At 47.7% G+C, this 19976-nt stretch overlaps 2 protein-coding genes across 4 annotated transcripts; one reads left to right on the top strand and one right to left on the bottom strand.

The window, feature by feature from the left end:
• Nucleotides 1-36: 36 nt before the first annotated feature.
• Nucleotides 37-17717, bottom strand: MEIOC (meiosis specific with coiled-coil domain). Of its 3 annotated transcripts, XM_068996631.1 has the most exons (9): nt 17641-17717; nt 16021-16146; nt 11301-11458; nt 11071-11175; nt 7823-9662; nt 5765-5899; nt 3513-3693; nt 1911-1992; nt 1349-1597 (listed from the first exon to the last, which is right to left on the bottom strand). In XM_068996631.1, exons 1-9 carry the CDS (start codon nt 17644-17646, stop codon nt 1444-1446), a joined length of 2787 nt encoding a protein of 928 aa, XP_068852732.1. In that variant the 5' UTR covers nt 17647-17717; the 3' UTR covers nt 1349-1443. The 3 variants fall into 3 exon arrangements, with proteins under 3 accessions (XP_068852731.1, XP_068852732.1, XP_068852733.1); XM_068996630.1 differs by lacking the exon at nt 1911-1992 and having other exon boundaries at nt 37-1597; XM_068996632.1 differs by lacking the exons at nt 1349-1597; nt 1911-1992 and adding an exon at nt 2442-2573.
• Nucleotides 17645-18496, top strand: LOC138099127 (ESX-1 secretion-associated protein EspK-like). The gene is made up of 2 exons (XM_068996192.1): nt 17645-17759; nt 17949-18496. Exons 1-2 carry the CDS (start codon nt 17645-17647, stop codon nt 18494-18496), a joined length of 663 nt encoding a protein of 220 aa, XP_068852293.1.
• Nucleotides 18497-19976: the final 1480 nt, after the last annotated feature.

Here is a 19976-nt window from a genome sequence, read left to right as displayed (position 1 = left end):
GCCCAGCCTGGAAACACACTTGCAGAACAAAAGCTCTTCAACAAAAATGAATTTATTTCTTATAGACAACTCCAGTCAGCAGTCAGTTTTGCTTTAACATAACACAGCCTGGGTCAAACTGAACAACCCCCAGTGCAGTGACTGTTATGAAGCTGTGCTCGTTCTGCCGCGCTCACCCGGCAGCGCTTCTGTCATTGCCGTGATCACACCCCACCTTCTGCCGAGCCTTCCCCAGCCCTTTCCACACATCATCTAACGACAATTTATCTGATGCCATCACCCCTTCTGCACATCAGCATTCCCAGCAGCAGGAGGAACAGAGCCATGTCGGTACCAGGGTGTGCAGGCATGGTCAGCTCAGTAACTTTAACCCACTGGTTGTGGGTTTCCCAGGGTCACTCTGTCCCAAGCACCAGCACTGGGTGCTGGTGAATCCATCACTCCTGCTCCTAAAGACTGAGAGCTGCAAGCAAACACCAGTGCTGGGAGCTGCCCATATGCAGAAGGGAACTAAGAAGTCTAGAAGTTGACAATCAAATTTCAAACCAAACTAGTAACTTTAAGAGAATCCAAATTTCAGAACTTGGCACTACCTTTTCTGAAGTTAAATTAAAAACAATGCTCATTATTGAAGCTCCTTCACAGCTCTGCAGGACAATCCTGTCTGCCTGTCGTAGTTTGATTACGCTTAAATACTTTACAACAGTAGTTCCTTTGTTCCCAAGAGCATTCCAAATATCTGAACACATTCACTAAATTCATGGTTTCACACAGCAATTCTGCTCTACTGGTAATTTAGTGGAACCTGGTGCATATTGCCTTTCCCAAACGTAGACTTTAAAATCTCAAATTCATAAATATTTGTATTTTAAATATCTAGTTTTACATGAATATTGGGTATTCCTAGCCTTTTCTCTTCTTGTTTCCAGGTTTTAGTTCAATAAGGAAACCATTTTACATCACAATCTGATCTGACACCAACCTCATACCCCGTCACACCAGTCTTTAAGAATCATTATTTAAAAACTTATTTCCTAAAGCAAAACTAAAAGGAGTTATGGGGAGAGTTGGACACCAGGCTGCACCTGCAGGAGTTAAATAATATCTTGGCTGTTAATGAATTAGTCTGATTATTTTTTTAAGTTAACATTCACCAGTTTGGCTTTACAACATTCTGACCATGCCCATCACCTTAACAGCTTAACCTGAGAGCCCTTAAGGCAAATCCCACTTCTCATCAAGACATAGCTTTAAATATGAACTTTAGCAGTTGAAACTTTGAAGTAACTAAAAAGAACCAAAAATTATAAGGAACTCATATCTCCTTTCTCATACACACTGCGGAGCAGGTCCGTGCACGGCCCCAGGGCTCCCTCTGCACCCCCTTCCCTGGGCCCTCGTGGGGCCGCAGCTGCAGCCGGGGGGGTCTCTGCTCGTTTCTCTTCAGGCGCTGCCCCCTCCTGAGGAAGCCTCTCCCGAGCCCGTTTTCCAGCAGAGGGCTTTGGCAGGGTCACCTGGAAGGCGCACCACAGCACGGTGCGCACCTTGCGTGTGGCCAGGCACAGGGCTCGGATCGCCACAGCCAGAGCCAGCACCACTGCGGGAGGGAGGAAAGGCCCTTTAGTCCTGGAGCACTGCTGGGGCTTCCCTCACCCCACACCTCAGGTCCCCTTAGTGTCTGACCTTGTCTGGCCCTTTACAAGTTTATAAAAGCTGGATCTGAATTTCTCTGCCCTCACTCAGTGAGGCAGGTGAGTGGCTTTTAGGTTCTGAGCTTGTTACAGCAACCTTCCTGCTGCAGCTGCACACCAGGGCTAGGGTGCTCCATGCACACACACACTAATGGCACCTGGGCCCTCCCCTTCTGGGTCACAGGGGGTCCTTCACCTGTCCCGCCAAGAAATCCTTACCATGGGTGAAGAAACAGCTCATTTGGGGCACTGGATTCAAGCACACAGGTCATGTTCTGTGAATGGCTGTTGAACCACAGAGCTGTAAAGAGTCACTCGGGCTGTGGTCCTGCTATTCTGGCACAGGGTGCCCAGAGAAGCTGTGGCTGCCCCTGGATCCCTGGAAGTGTCCAAGGCCAGGCTGGACAGGGCTTGGAGCAGCCTGGGACAGTGGAAGGTCCCTGCCCATGGCAGGGGTGGAACTGGATGGGCTTTAAGGTCCCTTCCCACCCAAACCATCCTGTGATTCTCTAATAGATGCTTAATATCAGATCAGATGGAATAGAAAGGTGCTGTGGAAACAGGGTTGGGCTAGGGAAGACCTGCTCCCAAACAAACCCAAACAGCTTCAGGCTTTTCCCTCGAGGTTTTGCCCGACACAGCAAATGCAGGTACTGCCTCCAATAATTTACTGTTCAAAAAAGTCCTCCCCGGTCGCTGCTCCAGGCTCAACACCCCGAGACAGTGATGGGAGGCAGAGGACCAAGCACAACCCTCCCAGGTAAGTAATCAGATCCCATTGTGCAGAGCCTCCTCTCCTCTGTCAGCAGCTGCACCAAGAAGCTGCATCTCCAGGTCTGACAACTCTTTCCCAGACTTCTCTGTTCCAAGGACCTCACAGATCTGGTAGTGCCAGGTAAAACCAATTATTTTCATGGGCTTCAACACTCAAAAACCTCCCTTCACCTTAACAAGTCCCATAATCTTCAGTCAAGGTAAAGAGAAACAAGAATGATAGGGAACAGGTGAAAAGAAAAAATGCTGCAGTGTACCTTCCAAGGTAAACTTGAGAATTACAGAACTGCACAATGGGACACCCCAAAGAAGTAAAATAATCCCTGTAGTAAAATAATCAGATGTAGAAAGAAAGGCAGAAGAGATCAGAAGATTCAGAAATGTAAGACAGCTTCTGACACAAGGCAGGAGGTCAGGGAGCAGGAGCTTACCCTGACTCCCATCTCAGAGACAAGGGACCCTGCCATTCTGGCTGTGCACTGGTGAAAGATTAAGCTGAATATTTGGCTTATTTGGGACACCATTAAGAATGAAAAAAATTCTGCCCAATGTATTTTTGTGCATCCATCCATCCAAAATATGATTTGTAATTATGCCAGTCTACGACAGAAGATGCTTAAAGAGGAAATCCATTTGTAACCCAAGGCCATCTCGGTCACTTTGGGCAGATTCAGCATGGAAGATCTAGACAAAGAGCTGGAAGGTTCATAGGAACAGGAATATGAAGGACAGGGAAAAGCAAGAGGCAATAGCTTAGTAACATCTTCAATCCCTGAATGTGTTATCAAAAAAACCCACTGATTTTTATTCCTTGCTAGTTTATTAATTGAATAAACACCTCCAAATTGATTTAAGCTATTTATCTCTAAACCCCAGTTTTAGTGTCTCCTCAAACCCTCATTGAAACCCCACCCAGTCTACATTTGGCAAAGATCTAAAAATAAATTAAAACTTGAATTACAACCCCCCTCACTTATTTTGTACAGCCTTGCAACACGTGTTCAACTTCCCAGCTACCTGATAAATGTACATAAGCACAGCTTGTACCTCTCTCATCCTGGCACCTGGGAGGGCCGTGCCGCTGGCGACTCGAAGCATTTACAATTTCATCCTTCCTCCATGCCTGCACCACTTGGATCGACTCCAGGTGTTTATCCAGAGCAGTGGAGATGTTTTCGTGGAGTGGAGAACTGCACAGGCGCTCCATCTTCCCCAGTAAAGTCACAACCTAAGGATCAATTCACACCTTACAGGAGCTCACACTGTACTCATCCACACTTACAGGAAAATTAACTAACTAGGGAGAACAGATTAATGATAATCATGACTTTCTTTTGAGAACAGTGCATGAAGTTACAACTGAATCAGTCTTAAGTTCTTACCTGGGATTTGCTGATCTCCAAACCCAAAGCTGTGGTACAGCTGGGTGTGCAAAGCACAACAGCAAAGCTACAACACCCCAATAAGGACCCCCAGCTTACTGGTTAATAACAGATCTGTACAGCTTAGAGACATCCATGAACAAAAGGTGGTTCAAGGACAACGTGCATTTCCCTGAATTCAGAACACTGGGGTCCTCCCTTCTCACAGCACTGCTGCAATTTCTGGGTGAAAACCCAGACAGGCCCCTTGTGCTGTGCAGGGCAGCCTGGGCCAGTAGCAGTCACAGCTGGACTGGGAAAGGGAGAGCTGCTGTGCAATCACACATGTGGGCTGACTTTTGGGAGCTGAGAACAAACATTCAGAAGTAATTCAGGTTCATTTAGTCCATTGAAAATCTGAATCTATGTTGTCTTATCTTACACCAGTCACATCCCTTGTGGGTTTCCCTGCAGTGAGGACTCCTCAGCCACAGTCACATAATGCTGAGAACCTGGTTACTGGTCTGCAGGGAGAGAGAGAAAACTAAAAATCCCCAAACTGGGATGTTCCTCAGGCCGTGGCTACACTTAATGTCTTAAAGTAATGCATGTGGCTGTCAAGAGGATTTAACCAGATGCTCCAACTATGAAGAGTTAATCCCAGATTCAGCCAACTCAGCTTCCACTCAAACCTTTGTACCAGGGTTCCTCTCTGGCCATCCCCAACTTCCTGATGTTAGAATCCAGGTTTAACAGCCCTGCTCTGCTGTTGAGCATCCTTAAAACTACTTTTCAGTTGCTACCTAACAAAGGTTGGAAGTTCTATAACCCTGAAGTTTGGTTCCTCAAATGGCTGGAGAGGCTTAAGCCCTATTTTGGAGGCAGTTTTAAAGTACAGAACAAGGGCAGGCAAACCTTCTAAACATGGAAAGTAAGGCTGTTCTTTTGGGATTCATAGAGCAGTTTAAAACGTGTACACTATGCCCACCCACGTCTTTCAGTTCATCCCTCAGCTGGATGAACAGCACCAGGCACTTTCTGCAGACACAGCTCTGTGGATTGTTCCTCCTGTGTGAAGCAGGTAGGACAGGCTGCTGCTTCCCCCTGCTGCTGAGTGGCTGGGCCCAGCACTGCTGCTGCCTCCAAACCCAACATTTCCCAGAACCCTTTCACCTCACAGCCCCTGGCAGGGACAGGTTGGTTTCTGCTTCTCCTCACCCTGCAGCACTGGCACCATGCTCTGCTCTCTGGGCCTCAGGAGGGCCACAGCAGCCCCTCACCATTCTGATGGCAGAGTTTGTGCTCTCTCCTCCTTTCAGCTGTCACCTCTCTATGGACTCTAGGGCTGCCACCAGCACTGCAGTTTGCCCACAGAGCTCAGCAGATCCCAGTTTCCCTTGCCCTACTGGTTATGGCTCTCTGGATAAACAGCAAACTGGTAACAGAAACTCAGGCTGAAGATGTATCAAATAATCATTCTGCATTAAAACATACCAGACTCTCAAGCAAATGTATGTGTCAACAACTTCCGAACATTAACTAAACCAGTTTTTTCCACAAGTACCTCCTCCAACACCATGTCTCCAAATCCACAGTGACCATTTCCCTGCTGAACTGCTCTGAATGCAGCACTCCTGAGAGCTGTGCACAGGCTCCAGGACTGGATGCTGCAGCACATGCATGCTCCTGCACCAGGAACCACGTCCTCCTGGCACATGGGAATGTAACCGTGAGCCTCAGCCCCTCTGTGGCTCCCTGGAAACAGCACCCTGGAGCTGCAGAAGCTCTAACACAGACTGATGAAATGTTATTCCCAGCACAGCATTGAAGAACAAAGCTATTTTGGGAAAAGCTGCTCTGATCATCTCACCTATCTCACACTGTGCTCTAAGTTCTGTGAGATAAGTTTAATAGATTTTTTTTAGTCCTACAACTCACTCTGGCTTGTTCCCGTAGCTGATCCACAATTAAGCGATCAACCCTTGATGGATGTGATGTCAGCCTTGGAATTGGAATGTTGTTAGTACTGGAAACCTTCTTCCCTTGGAAATTCTTAGCAAGAGCTGATTCAGTCTGCAGGAAAACAAAAGAACAACTCCCTCAGAATGTACATGCAGAGTGTGCTTCATTACAGAAACAAGAAAAAATATCAGATTCAACTTCTTCCCATCAGGGTTTTCGAGTTTTTTAAAGGAGACAATGAGGATTCAGGCATTTGGGATTTAACCCTTTGGTGAGACAATCACCTGCTTTAAGTGAACAACTGCTTTACTCAAAGCAGTTCAACTAAAGCAATCGTGCCAACACACCGTGTTCCAGCAGTGCTATGTCTGCTCACTCTGACTACAGCCTGTACTGGTTTTGCCTGGAAATAAAATGGAGGCAAGTCAGAATTACAGGGAAAAAAAATGACCAAACAGATGTGGCTCTCACACATAAAGTTAAAATAAAACTGTTTCAGTCAGCAATTACCCTAATTTTTGTACAGATTAAACTACAGAAAGATTTCTTCCTAAGCACCCTGGTCTAGTGGAAGGTGTCCCTGCTCATGGCAGCTGGGTGGAACTGGATGGTCTTTAAGGCCCCTTCCAAACCAAACCATTCCGTGATTCTTTATTTTATTTAGCCATCAGAAAATTATTTTGAAAACTGTTTGCAATATTCCAAATTTCCATCTCTCTCATCCCCTTGTTATGACACTCTGAAACACCCATAACAATTAGGAATTAGCTAAATCTGATTTAAAATTGCAATTCTTGGATGGTTTCATAGTGATCCACTATTAACAAGAGCACAGAGTGCCAAGACAAGGGGGAATGGCTTCACACAGAGAGAGCAAGTCTAGACTAGGTATTAGAAAGAAATTGTTCCCTGTGAGGATGGTGAGGCTGTGGCACAGGCTGCCCAGAGCAGCTGTGGCTGCCCCAGCCCTGGAAGTGTCCAAGGCCAGGTTGGATAGTGTTTGGGGCAACCTGGGGATAGTGGAAGGTGTCCCTGCCCATGGCAGGGGGTGGGACTGAGTAAGCTTTAAGGTCCCTTCCAATCCAAACCATTCTGGGATTCTATGATAAAGCTGAATTTCTCCCACCATGGCCCCTGGCCACGCACATGGCAGCTTTTTCTGTTTCACTTTCCATGCACCCCAGACACCACCTCCCCTCCTTAAGCTGGGCTCACTCTTCCTCAACCCCTCTATTCAAAGCAACCACTGTCAGGAAACACTGTCAAAAAATCCCCGTTACCTCTTCTTGGAATTGGTTTCTTTGTGGGGGCTGGCACAGGAGAACTCCCAAAGGCCCCACTATTGCCAGGTGACATTTGACCCAGCTTCCCCCACAGAGTCCCAGGTACTGAAATTCAAACCCCATCTCAACTGGTGAAATGAAGACAGGTTTTCCTATTGACCAAAAAAGGGAACTGTTTTTAGTAAGGCTTCACACAGCACTACCTGAGCCTCTTACTGTAAGGGTTTTAATTAAATGACCCTTCCTTCAGCTTCTGTTTTTGGGGAAAAAAAACAAACCCCTTCAAATACACCTCAGGTTTAAACCTTCAGGGAAACAGGAGGTAGGAATTCAATGTAGCTCCTAAAAAATTGAATTGAAAGAATTAAAGATTAGTTCCAATTCAAAATATATTTACTGGATTTGCTTTCAAAGTTCCAGAGGCACTGTATTTATTGTATTAATAAAAAAGGTATAACACATCTTTGTTCCTCATGAACACATGCTCCCCAACCCTGGGACCAGAAAAGCCCCTGAATTCCTGCTTTTAGTGCAACGTTCCATACGACGTTAGTTACACTCCCAGCCAGGCTACAAATCTTCACACCTTTCATTTTCTCTTCCAAAACACACAGAGAAACAAACTTCTAAATGTGAAGTCCCGCCAAGCATTTCAACTCCTAACAGCAGAACTACCCATGATCTGTGACTGCACTGAGCAGGATGAGATCTACATCAAATCTGTGATATTATTCTAGTTTGGTTTTCTTACCTTCTTTCTTTCTTTCTCCAAAGCTCTCCACTGCTCGTAACACTCTTCCAGTCTCACATGCAGCTCGCTGGCAGGCCCACCATGGCTTTTCACTTGCTTTTGAAATCCAAATGCTGACACGAAACCGGAAAGGGCACTGTCCCCGTACATCTTCTCCGTGAAGCAGGGGTAGAGGCGTTTGAGATCATCCTGGGAGAACAACGTGTGAGGCTCCATCAGAGGCACCACGGAGCGGCCCAAGACGTGAGGAGATCTCACGGGGAAGGTGCTGGGACCCAGCTGCCGGTTCCGCCTGAAGTCGCCCACCATGCAGTTGGGAATGCCTGGAGCCTGCAGGCAGCTCCCAGCACTGATGGCACTGGTGTCCCCGCTCCCTGTCCCGAGATGGAGCTGCCCCTGAGACTCCAGTAACTCCTGGTACATGTCCTGGAACACCCCATCCGCCTGGTTTTGCCCTTCCAGATCACAGTGCTCGCTCTGGGGCTTTAGCTGGAAACGCTGTTTGTTCAGACTGTCAATGATCCCCAACTGCTGAGCCAAGTAACTGTCACAGAATCCATTTGGCTGCTTCAGCTTCTTCTCACTGAGGTACTCGACGAGGTTCTCCTCCCCACCCCTAACCAGGGTTTCCATGCACGCAGCTGTCCGAGCTCGTTCTGCAGCGCTGTAGCCAAAGTCAAGGCCGGAGAGGAATGGGTTGTCTTGACAGTACTTGTGAAGTAAATTACTATTTAAAGGCAAATTTGAAGATGGCAACTGAAAAACATCATTAGAATGACGAGAGCTTTTTGGAAAGGCAGCTGACTGATTATTCATTTTCAACAAAGGACTTGGGTTCTGGAAGGGGCCAGAAGCCGTGGGTTTGGTTTGGATGTTCATCCATCCTGGCCTGGCGCTAGAGCCTGCCGAGGGGACTGCTGCATTGGGCAACAGTGGGAGTGATTTATAGAATTCAGGATTCTGAAGATCGGCCTTGGAAAACTGCTGCTTTTCCACACCATTATTCCCTGGACAAGCTCCAAAAGATTTCAGTCCATATTCAAATTTTTGCCCAAAATCAGTGCTGAAGGAAGATTCGTTTGCAAATTGTTTGTCTGATACAAGTCCTACAGACTTGGGAAATGTAAAGGCATGCTGATCTGAAATTGTATCTTCAAATTTTTTCTGAGTTCCTGATTTAACTTGAAATAATTTAGCATAGGGCTCTGCATCCAGAGGTGGTGCCTCAGGGGTTCCATTTACCAGCTTTCTGTTTTCCTGGAGGCTACAACTGGTGCTCTTGTTCGGCTTTGCTTTACCAGCATGAGAATATTCAGTGTATCTGGTATAATCTGTGTTCTCATTGTATCTGTGACACTGTGGAAGGAATGTTTCTGCCTGCTTTGGGTGCACCTGTGCATCTGCTCCTTTGGGACACACCTTCTCCCTTCCATAAGAATAAGCATCAGCTCCCGAGTCTTTGATTGCTTCTGAGTATCCAGCCTGGGCTGCAAAGGTGTTTTTCAGGTAGGGGTAGTTCTGATACACAGGTGTGGTCTTCATACTCTCATTAGCCTGCAAGTTGCAGCCATTGGCACGATCACTCCTGGCAGAGTACAAGCTCTGCTCTTCCAGGTCCACACTGGCAAAGCTGCGGTAACAATTGTCTGCTTTCGGCTGTGCCACCAGAGTGGGACTCTGCAGGAACTGCTTGTCAGCAGCAGGGATGGATTCACTGCTATAGAAACCCTGCTGTGGCACAGTTCCAACAACTGCCCTCCTGGTTTCTGGCAACAGGTCATGGTGGTCCATTCTGGTTGTGTTCACTGGCCACACTGACTTCAGGGGGGGAGGGCAACTCCTTGAAAAACAAGAAACACATGGTTAGATACTGATCTGTGCTGCTGCTCTTCATTCCCAAACACAAAACAAGGTCTAAGAAACTAATTCTTCCCAAATGATTTCTCTCAGATGATTCCAAGATGTCTGACTTCAACTTCTACCCACTCCTGTCATCTTCAGTTTCCCTCACCTAGCTGAGAAAACTGATTCTGCCTTGTCTAAAACCACCGCCACAGCTCAGGAGCTATGGACAGGCCTTCGAGCTGCAAGGGATGCATACACACCAAATCCTGGTCTGTCAGTCCTGTCAGGAGATTTACTGTCTATCACCACTGAAATACTCCTGGTTCAACACCAAGTTCAGGCACCCAGACTGCCCTCAGTCTTCCAAAGCCATGTCCCAGCACTCCAGAGAAAACGCTTCTCTCTCACCTCACTTGTGCCTTACACTGCTTCCTGCAGGTAAAGCCAGAGGCAGCATCCCAGCACACCTTCCACTGAGCAGCATGACTTAACACAGGACAATCAATCCCTGACTGCCAAGGAAAACTATAAACAGACTAAGTAAACAGGAAATTGTGCTTGGAAGTGATTGCAGGCCAGATCTGGGAGTACTGAACCAGCCCTGCCTGTCCAAAGCAAAGGAATTACTGAGTTATCTTGTGGTATCAAGATCAACTCTGAAGTTTTCCCTCATTTCAGCCACATAACTCAGCACATATACAGAAATCACTGGAATTGTTTGGGAAGACAGAAAGGAAAAGCAGTGCCTGGCTTGGGAACCTGAGAGCTGGGCTCCCTGTCTTGTCTCAGACCTGGAAAAGGAAATGACAGAGTGCTCTGTAAGTATCTCAGGGATGCTGGACCTGCACCCTTCTGTGCCATGTTGTTATGACTATGGAATCATCTCCTTTGGTGCAGGAATGTAGGCAAAATAAACCTGACATTTAGATACACGAATATTGCTTAGGTAGCACTAACAGCAAGAAACATTAATTTTGCATGGAATTTTCTCCTTCCAGTTCAGGCAAATGTGAAGGAGTCCGTGCTTTGTGTATTCTTTCTGTGAATTGACATTAATTAAGAAAGAAACCTGAAGTCTGAATTCAGTCTTGATTAAAATAAAAAAACAGACCAAGACATATAGCCAGGGGATTTATCTGAATACAGCATGTCCACAACACTTGTTAAGATCTTATTTAAAAAATGCCAATTAACAAGTTCTGGAAATATCAGAGAGCCAGAAGCTGCCATGCAATCTAAGTGCCTTGAGAAAAGCTTCCAAGCATCCCAAGCAAAATGTTGGAAGATCAGGGGAAGGGAGGGAATGCTCACAGAGCATGAGGCCTGGCCAGAAGCACACAAAGCTGACTCAGGAGCACAGCAAGATCAGAGAGGGGAGTTTCTGTCTCCTGCACCTCACTCACCCCTCAGCAAAGCACAGCTGTGGTTTGTCTTGTTCTTCCAAGATGTCTGACACGAGTCCATATAAATCAGTTTCACTGCCATAATCGTTCCTTTCGGGCTGAACCCTGAAAACCAACTGTGTATTAATAAAAACAATTCCTTTGTTCAAAGTAATTCCTACGTTAAATTAAACAAAAATATATAATCCATCTACTCCTACACACACATACTCCCTGTCAAGGATGACTACCTGGACTTCAGGTTAATCTGAGGAGCAGCAGGCTGCTTGGTGTCATCTGTACATGTAGACCAAGGGGGGTACAAAAGGGAAGGGTCCACGGGTGCAGAGTACTCTGATGTTGAAAGGGAAGAACTGTAGGCCTGAGGTAACTCCACATTTTCTTCATTCTGCATTTAATGTACAATAAAAACATTCATTTAATATGAAACACATCAAATTGTCCTTCTGTCATTCTACATGGTCGTAACTGAGTTCTCTCTCAGAGGAACCAGCACATGAGAAGCAAGCAAGCCACACACTTGGAATACAACAATTTCAGGCCACATTAATGTCTTTAAGAAGAATTCTCTAAATTTTTAAGCAGAATTCTCTGTCCCTTCTCTTGCTCTCTGCTGCAGATGGAAGCTGATGGTATCATTTTCACCTTTCGTCCCTCTTTTGAATATGAACAGATGCTCTCAGGTGTATTAAACAGGTGTTGCTTAAGGCTTATGGAAAGCTTTTGTATTTTACATCCTGCTTGGCAATTGTTTTAAGAAGAAGGTGCTGGAGCTGCACATCACAATTTCTTTGTCACACAGCCTCGTGTTCTGTGCATCCTAAGCTGACCTTTGGTGGAAACTGAGTAGGGGGCACCTCCCCAACCACCCACCAGTGATCACCAGAGACCCCCCAAAAAGGCCTAGGCAGGCATAGTAACAAGTACTGGTACTGGACTTGTAAGATGCTTTCTTTCGTATCCACTGGACACCGAAGTCAGAAACTGTTTGCATTTGAATGAGAGAATCCACAAATGGGGTGAAATACTCAATTATGCTGGACTGTTTTACCACAGGGATTTAAGAAGAGTCCAACGATTTTTGGAAAACAATGTAAAACCGTATCCTTGGAACTGGAATGGGAGGCATCACAAAAAGTATAGTGAAGAGATGTGAACCACAGTGTGCGTTGACAGATCCAGCCTCAGCCTCCCCCAGGATAAGCCAAAAAAGGAACACACCAGGAAATTATTGGCAAATAGATTTCTCTCCATTGCCATGGCAGAATGCATATCAATACTTATTGGTAATAGTGGATACATTTCCTGGGGGCCTGAAGCTTTTCCCTGTCAAACCAACCAGGCTGAGGAGGTAGGTGAGGTACTACTGAAAGAGATCATTCATAGGCACAGGATACCCATAGATGGGTCAGAAAACTGTCCTGGTTCTGGCCAGGACAGGGTTAATTTTTTGCACTAGGAAGGGGCACAGCCAGCACCCAGAAGTTATTTTACACCACCCAACCTAATTGCCTGGGGTGGGGGAAAGGGACTCTTCCAGGGAGAAGGGGATCCTTCCAGTGGAGAAAATGTGCTGGAGGGAGCCATCCAGTATTATTGGGAAATTTTTCCATGCGAATCATTTCTTGTACCCTCTATCATTAGTGTTGTTCCAGTTACCATTCCTTTTTTTCTCTCACTGCTGCTCCCAGTAATTTGTTCTTATCTCAACCTGTGATCTTTGCCTTCTGTGCCTCCAAATCTCCTTGACACTCTGCCACAACAGGGAGGGGAAGGGGAAAGCAGGGGAGTGAGAGATGAGGGTGTGGTTTGAGAGTCTCAGAGGAAGAAGTGAATTGGGAAGCGCCATACCCAAACCATGACAGCCTTAGTGGCACCCAACAAACAAGTGTTGAGTTAACAACAGATCTGCCCAGAGGGGGCTGGAAACAAATCTGATCCAAGCATTTGTTGTATTGGGTATGGAGCACCAGGATCTGGGAAGGTTGAACAGTACAGTGGACTGTTAAAAACCACACGGAAGCAGTAAGTGGTGGGACCTTCAAACACTGGGATATACATTTAGCAAAGGCCACCTGGTTAGTGAGCACCCGAGGCTCCACCAATCGAGCTGGCCCTGCCCAATCAAAACCTTCACGTACCACAGAATGAATAAAGGACAAAACAATAAGCCTGGCATGTTGCCACCAGCACCACTGAGGGTCAGAATAACACCTAGATCCAGAGATAAGATCAGTCCTTCTGAAATCTATACAGGAGACCTTATCAGGGAGTCTCTTACAAACCACATTCCATGAATATCTGGGCCAAGAAACTAGTGTAATTATGTTATCTCTCCAGGGAAAGTTTTGTCCTCTATCAACAAGTACTTTCAATGCAGAAATCTGATTGAACTGGACCTTCCTGTTCATGATGTCCAGGCAGCAGATCTAAGATCATGGAACAATGACCCACCAAAGGAACACTGGAAAGGACCATACCAGGTTCATTTCACAACATACACAGCTGTGAAACCTCAAGGACTAGAGCCATGGAACCACCCTTCAGGACTGAAGAAAACTACAGGACCAGGTAAGTGAGAAACCACCTCCTCTGGACCTTTGAGACTGAAAAAACTAAAGAGTAACTTCGTGAACTGTGCCTGGGAAGAAGGCCTGTCTTACATAGAACTTGAATGCCCTCAAGGGGTAGCAGCAATTCTAACTGCAGTAATTATTTTAGACAAACACAAATGCACAGACCAGGATTGCCAAGACAGTGCCAGATGTCAAACTTGCCATAATGTGGGTATAATTTTACACTGGTTAGGACTGTTACTGTGACACGTTTCCCTGAATTGCCTTAACCTTTCTGAATATGAAACTTATATAGGTAATCCTTTTGGTCCTTCTTGCCCAGTCAAAGACTGTAACAAGAAACCAATTGTACAATGGTTTAAGGACGATGGAAGAGAATTTAAATTATTAATTAATGTTACAACTAGATGGGAATCTGACAACACACACTCTCTAAAATTTCCTTTGATGCTTAAGGAGGATGAAGGTAAATATCATTGCTGAGCTATAGGAGATAAAGTAGTAGCAGGTGGCCACTGGACACAAGTAAAGGTAAAAGGAAACCCCTTACCATTAACACCTCCCAAAGCACCTCAAATGTGGGAAATCAGCCCGTGCGTGGTGAAGGAGGTAGGGAAACAACAATTACTACTTAGCATTGACTATACCTAAAACTATAGTACATGACAGTCATGCTGTTATTGCTCTAGACCTGATCAGTAATGGAACCCCAATGTATCCAACAGGACAGAGTATGGGCCCATTAAGAAAGAAGCAGATGGCAACCACGGGTGTCAGCACCTGCATAGCACAGAAACAACAACAGTTGAAGGAAATACAATTGAAATTCAAGATTTTTTGCCTAGATATGGAATAGAACATCTGTAATTTTGAAATTCCACCAGTGATTAATATAAAAACGATACTTAGATACATGGGTAAAAGGTAGGTATGCTTTAGTACTCCTTGTGAAGACCTAGAAATAGATAATCAATTAAATCACATTCTAATTTTTGTGTTTGTAAATTTACCCAGATCGCAGGCTGTGATTTTAACTATTCAACCCAGTAGGTTCCTTTAAACTAATAAAAGCCCACTACAGCTTAATTTCAACTATACAACCTACCCCCACGAGTATGAGCCCTGTGCTAGTAGAGAAATTGCTACAATGTAAAAATTTGCAAGGGCTGTTAAAAGAAGCTAAAAAGAGTAGCAGAAACACTTTATTACTACCCGTCATGACACCAAAGAAACCATCAGGTAATGGAACGAGCAAAGAAAGATGGAGATCACCGCAGGTGGGATATTTTATTTAAGGCTGCATAAGCTCAGTGAGTGCATTAGGCAGGCAGGAACGGTGGATTAGACAGGCAGGTTTATGCAAACTTTAGTGTCTAAATTCTCTCGCTTTTTACTCCTTGGTGTGCTTGATTTGTGGAAAACTTCCCCCTTGCACCCTGCACAGAATAAACAATGTCTCCTTTCTCAACCTTTTGTCTATGTTTAGAGAGCTCTTAAAACCGGCAACAATGTTTGCCTAAAACATCTGCTCCAGTTTCTACTGGTTGATCCCTGACAGGAGTTAGAGCCCCTTTCTCCCCATCATTACGGGGTATTAAGGTACTGAAGAAGACTTACAGCCAATTTTTTTCTCAAGAAAAGGCATTATATCCTGATTAAGTGAAAAGGAACATCTCCCTGTTCAGTTTAAACCCAATAGGCCCTCTTAGTGCTTAGTAAGTGAAACAATAAATGGTGTTTTTGCAGGGTTAAACGTTAAAGACACACAATACACTCCTCCGTGGAGCAGAGCAGACTGACAAAATACCAAGTCCTGGATGGAGGAAGTAGCAAGGCTGGTCTTGAAGGTACTGGGAATGAATTTTCATTTGAGTCTTTTACCTCAGTGAAAGTTTATGGCTATGAAAAGCAAAAATTCCAAGAGAGAGCTGACATATTTAATTGTCCTGGCACTTTTTATTGATCAGATTAAGAACTGGTTCATGTGAACGCTTGGACTACAGAAATATCTGAGGCAATAGCTAAGGTTCTCCTTCTCACCCACTTTCCAGTTTTCCTAAAAGAGTTGCTTGCTCTTCACTTTGCCTACAATTGTTTATGCCAACAGAACAGCTACCATGAACATTTCACCAGAATAATGGTGAAATATCATTTTAACAAACACCCCCTACAGCTTCATCAGTGACTGCATTAGAAAAGCCACTGCCCCCTCTGATGAAAGTTACAGCAATGAAGATTTATTACAGTTAAATCAAACACTGTGATTTATGTTCACCAGTATGAGCAATCACTTTAGAAACATGTTCTGACCATTTTCTTCACAATCAACCCAAACTCTTACAGAGCTATAAAAATAATTGATAACCAACTGAACCTGTGATTTGTAGCATCCATAGAGCAAGGAAGAGCCCGGCAGGGGGGTGCTGAACACGTCCGTGGGCCTCCCACCCGCTTCCGCACTGCCCCAGCAGCGGCCGCCGCCTCGGAACGCCACATTGGGCTGTGGGACAGGGAAAAGGACAGGGACATCATTACACACAGTTATAATTACACACAGAGACATAATTATAAACAGAGCTGACAGTTGTGGATTTTATACCAATGTTAACTTCTTCAACACTTCTAATTTACTGGTGGATTCTGTTCCATCTGTCAAGGATTTGGTTCTATATATAGATGTAAAACACTTTCATATTTACCCTTAAGGAAAAGCTGAACCTACCAAAGCACAAGAAACTCCAACGGTGTTCAGAGACAGAGGAGGTGCAGATCAAGAGGAAACCGGCACTCTCCCTCTTTCCACCAGCTGAGCTTCCCAACATCAGAGCCACCACAGAGAAACATCAAACAGAGAAGCAGAAGAATGCTCACAGAATCATGGCATGGTATGGATGAGACCTTAAAGCTCATCCAGTTCCAAACCCTGCCATGGGCAGGGAACCCTTCCTCCAACAGCAGAAGAGAAGTTATTCAGCCTTCCACACATCCCTGGACACCCCTTGTGCTTCCACCACTGCTCCCACTACACTGTTTAAGTTACATGAAGGCATGGATGTGCATTTCCAGACGTCAGGAGCTGGAAATTTCCTACAATACACACCCTGGGAGCTGTGCTGGAAATCTGCTCTGTAACTATGGGAGAAACATCTCCAACTGGAGAGACGCTCCTCCAAGTGCCAGAAATCAGAAGCCAGCAGGAGTAAGGAATGAGAACAAACAAAAACTGAGGGCTCTTCTCCTCTTCTCCCAAGGATGAGGCACACAAGGAAAAACTAAACTGGCTAGCTAAAAACCCCTTTAGCCAACAAATAGAAAAGTGAAGTTATTGGCATAACATTACCATAGCAGGTCATTTGGAACGATTAATAAATTCAGAAAAGTCAGTCCCAGAATTAGGGTTCTGAATAAGCTCTGTCCTCTAAAAACACATCCTCCTACAGCTCCCTGAGAATGCACCAAACCTATGCAACCTATAGCGTGATCTTCATTGCAGCTCACACCACTATTACACCCAGGTATTTTTCAGGTACATTTTCCAAATAAGTGAACACACTGAGTTATTGTGGAGCTCAGCTCTATGTCCTAAGCTTATTGCGCCATGTTTTCCCCTCAGAGATGGCCGTTCACAGGGACACCTGACACTCACATAGTTTGTGATCCCACAGAACAAGGGTGAACCTGTAGGGCCAGAGGCAGCCCTAAGACACCTCCAAACCCACACTTTTCACCATTTTCCCCAAACAAGTGTTTTTCTGGACGCTGAGGGATATTTTCCCCACAGGCCTGAGGTCCACATCTGCTCCCACACGGGAGGGCGCCGGGGCCCGGACAGCCGCCAGGAGCAGGCGCGATGCTGGCCGGGCCTCGGTGCCCCCTCAGCGCCGACGGGGCCAAGCCCGAGACAGCCGCGGCGGCTCGCCGGCTGCGTGACGGGCGGAGGCGCACAGCCGGCCCCCGTCCCCATCGCGGTCCCTGTCCCGCTCCCGTCCCTCACCTCCATGGCTCCCGGGCCGCTCTCGGCGCGCGCCCGCGCGGGACCGCCTGAGGCGAACTCCGGCCGTTGCCCTCGCGCCGGCCCAACGGCCGCCCCACCCCGCGCGCCCCCGCCCATTGGCCAGTGCCCGTGGAGCTCGGCCAATCAGCGCTCGCGCGGCCGCCTCGCGCCTCCCCGCGCAACGTGGGCGGCTGTGTTCGCCACGCGGCGACGGCCGCCGGGCGAACAAAGCACCGCGCCGTGATTGGCCCCGCCCGCCGGCACGCAGCCAATCGGAAAGCAGCTCGCTCGTGCCTGCCGCCAATCAGCGGCCGCGGAGCCGCCGCTCGCCCGGAGACAGCGGCCCCGAGCGGCCCCTGCGGGCCCCGTCACCCCCGTCACCCCCGTCACCCCCGTCACCCTCATCACCCTCATCACCCCCGTCACCCCCATCACCCTCGTCACCCCCGTCACCCCCATCACCCTCATCACCCCCGTCACCCCCATCACCCTCGTCACCCCCGTCACCCCCGTCACCCCCATCACCCTCATCACCCCCGTCACCCTCATCACCCCCGTCACCCCCCTCACCCCCATCACCCCCCGTCCCCGTCCTCCCCCTCCCCGTCGCCCCCCATCACCCCCGACCCTGTCACCCCTCCTCACTTTGTCACCCCACTCACACCCCATCGCTGCCCCGGGCCCTGTCACCCCTCCAGATCCTTCCACCTCCACACCCTGTCACCTCCCCCCCCCGGCCCTGTCGCCGCCGGCCCCGTCTCGAGGCTGCCCTCAGCTGCTGCCCTCCCCAGCCCTGACAGCAAATCCATTCAGCGCCGAGCCGTGGAGCTGCAGGATGAGCTCTGGAGGAGCCTGAGGTCTCTGAAAGCCTTTGCACAACAAAGGGCCCCGGGGACCTGTGGCCCAACCAGGGGACTGGACACTCAGGACACAGCAGGAGCTGATGACCCCAGACTCTCCTGCACACAGACTGTAAGGGTACATAAGCCCAGGGCTTCCTTTGTTTGGGGTCCCTCCTCAGAGGCACCAGCTTGAGCTGTTATTTTGCTATTATTGCACCAAGATTAGACAATCTCAAGGATTGGGATGGCTGAGACTCTGCTGTGGGAAGCCCGGTCTGCCTGTGTGAGTGTGGGGGGTGCAGCTGCCAGGGGCCTTTGGTGCCAGCTCAGGTGGTGACAGTGACTGCCAGAGTGGCTCCTGCATGGTCGGACAGCAGCCCTGACCAAGTCCCAGCTATCCCAAAGTCTCCAGTCCTGCTCATCTCCCACAGGAGCAAGAGGAACCCTCTGCCCCCCGTCACTGGTGACAGAGCTGTCACCAAGTGCCTGTGACAGAGTCTGTGTCCTGCTGGGGAGTCCCAGATCCCAAGGGCTGCTTGGCTGGAAGAGAAGCCACAGGGGAGCTGGGACAAGCAGGGGGTCACAGCCTGTGTTTGTTTATACTTTTCATTGTTGCTGCTGGTTTAGATACTCTGCCAGTGCATGAGTATCACTGTTCTCACTGAAAATGACTAAGGAAAACCCAAAAGCTCTGAAGCCAAACCATACTTGTTTTCACTTCTAAAGATAATTTGTTTTGCACTCCTTGAGCTGTTTTTAAGGCATCTGGAGACAGCATTTTTGCTGCCACCCCTATCTGGGCCACTCAGGGCAGTAGGTGCCCACAGAAGCAGATATTATTTTATGAATTGTGGTCTTTTGTGCTGTGATACATTTCTCACTTCCTCAGTGTGTGCTGCCAGCCCGCAGGATCATGGGGAGGGCAGTAGGGTGAGCCTGGGGGCCCAGGTCTGCCCAGCCCCGTCCTAAACCCACCCAGGGACTCCCGACAAAGATGTGTCTGCTGGAAGCCGGAGGATTTACTCCAGGAGAGGACGGGGTCATCAGGAGAGTGTGTCCCAGACCCCAGATCCATCCCCTGCTCCCTGCCCCAGGGAAGGGCTGTGGGGCAGAGCTGCAGGGCAGGGATTTGGGGTTGGCTCAGGAGCAGCCACATGTGGGCTGTGGTTCCCCTTAGTTCTGGATCTGCAGAGAAGCTGATGTGACCTTTGTGCTTGGTTTGGGGGAGCTTTGCTTTGTTTTTCTCCCCCTTTTGAAATGGTGAAAAGTGGGGAAGCACGGCCACTGCCTCACTGTCCCCCTCAGCTATTCCCTGCAATTTAATACGTTGCATTTCCTGCGTTCCTTGCTGCAAGAGACTCCTTCAAGGCCACAGAGCAGAGAATTGGGAAGCTGAGAGCAGTGAGAATCCCCCACAAAACTCATCATTCAGCCAGAGCTCACTGCTGCGGTGCAGCAGCAGCCTCTGCCAGGGCCTGGCTGGACAGCCTCCAG

Source organism: Aphelocoma coerulescens, chromosome 27 (genome assembly GCF_041296385.1).
Source record: "Aphelocoma coerulescens isolate FSJ_1873_10779 chromosome 27, UR_Acoe_1.0, whole genome shotgun sequence".
Lineage (NCBI taxonomy): Eukaryota > Metazoa > Chordata > Aves > Passeriformes > Corvidae > Aphelocoma > Aphelocoma coerulescens.
Note: the sequence above shows the minus strand (reverse complement) of the source record. Positions and strands in the feature narration are given on the sequence as shown.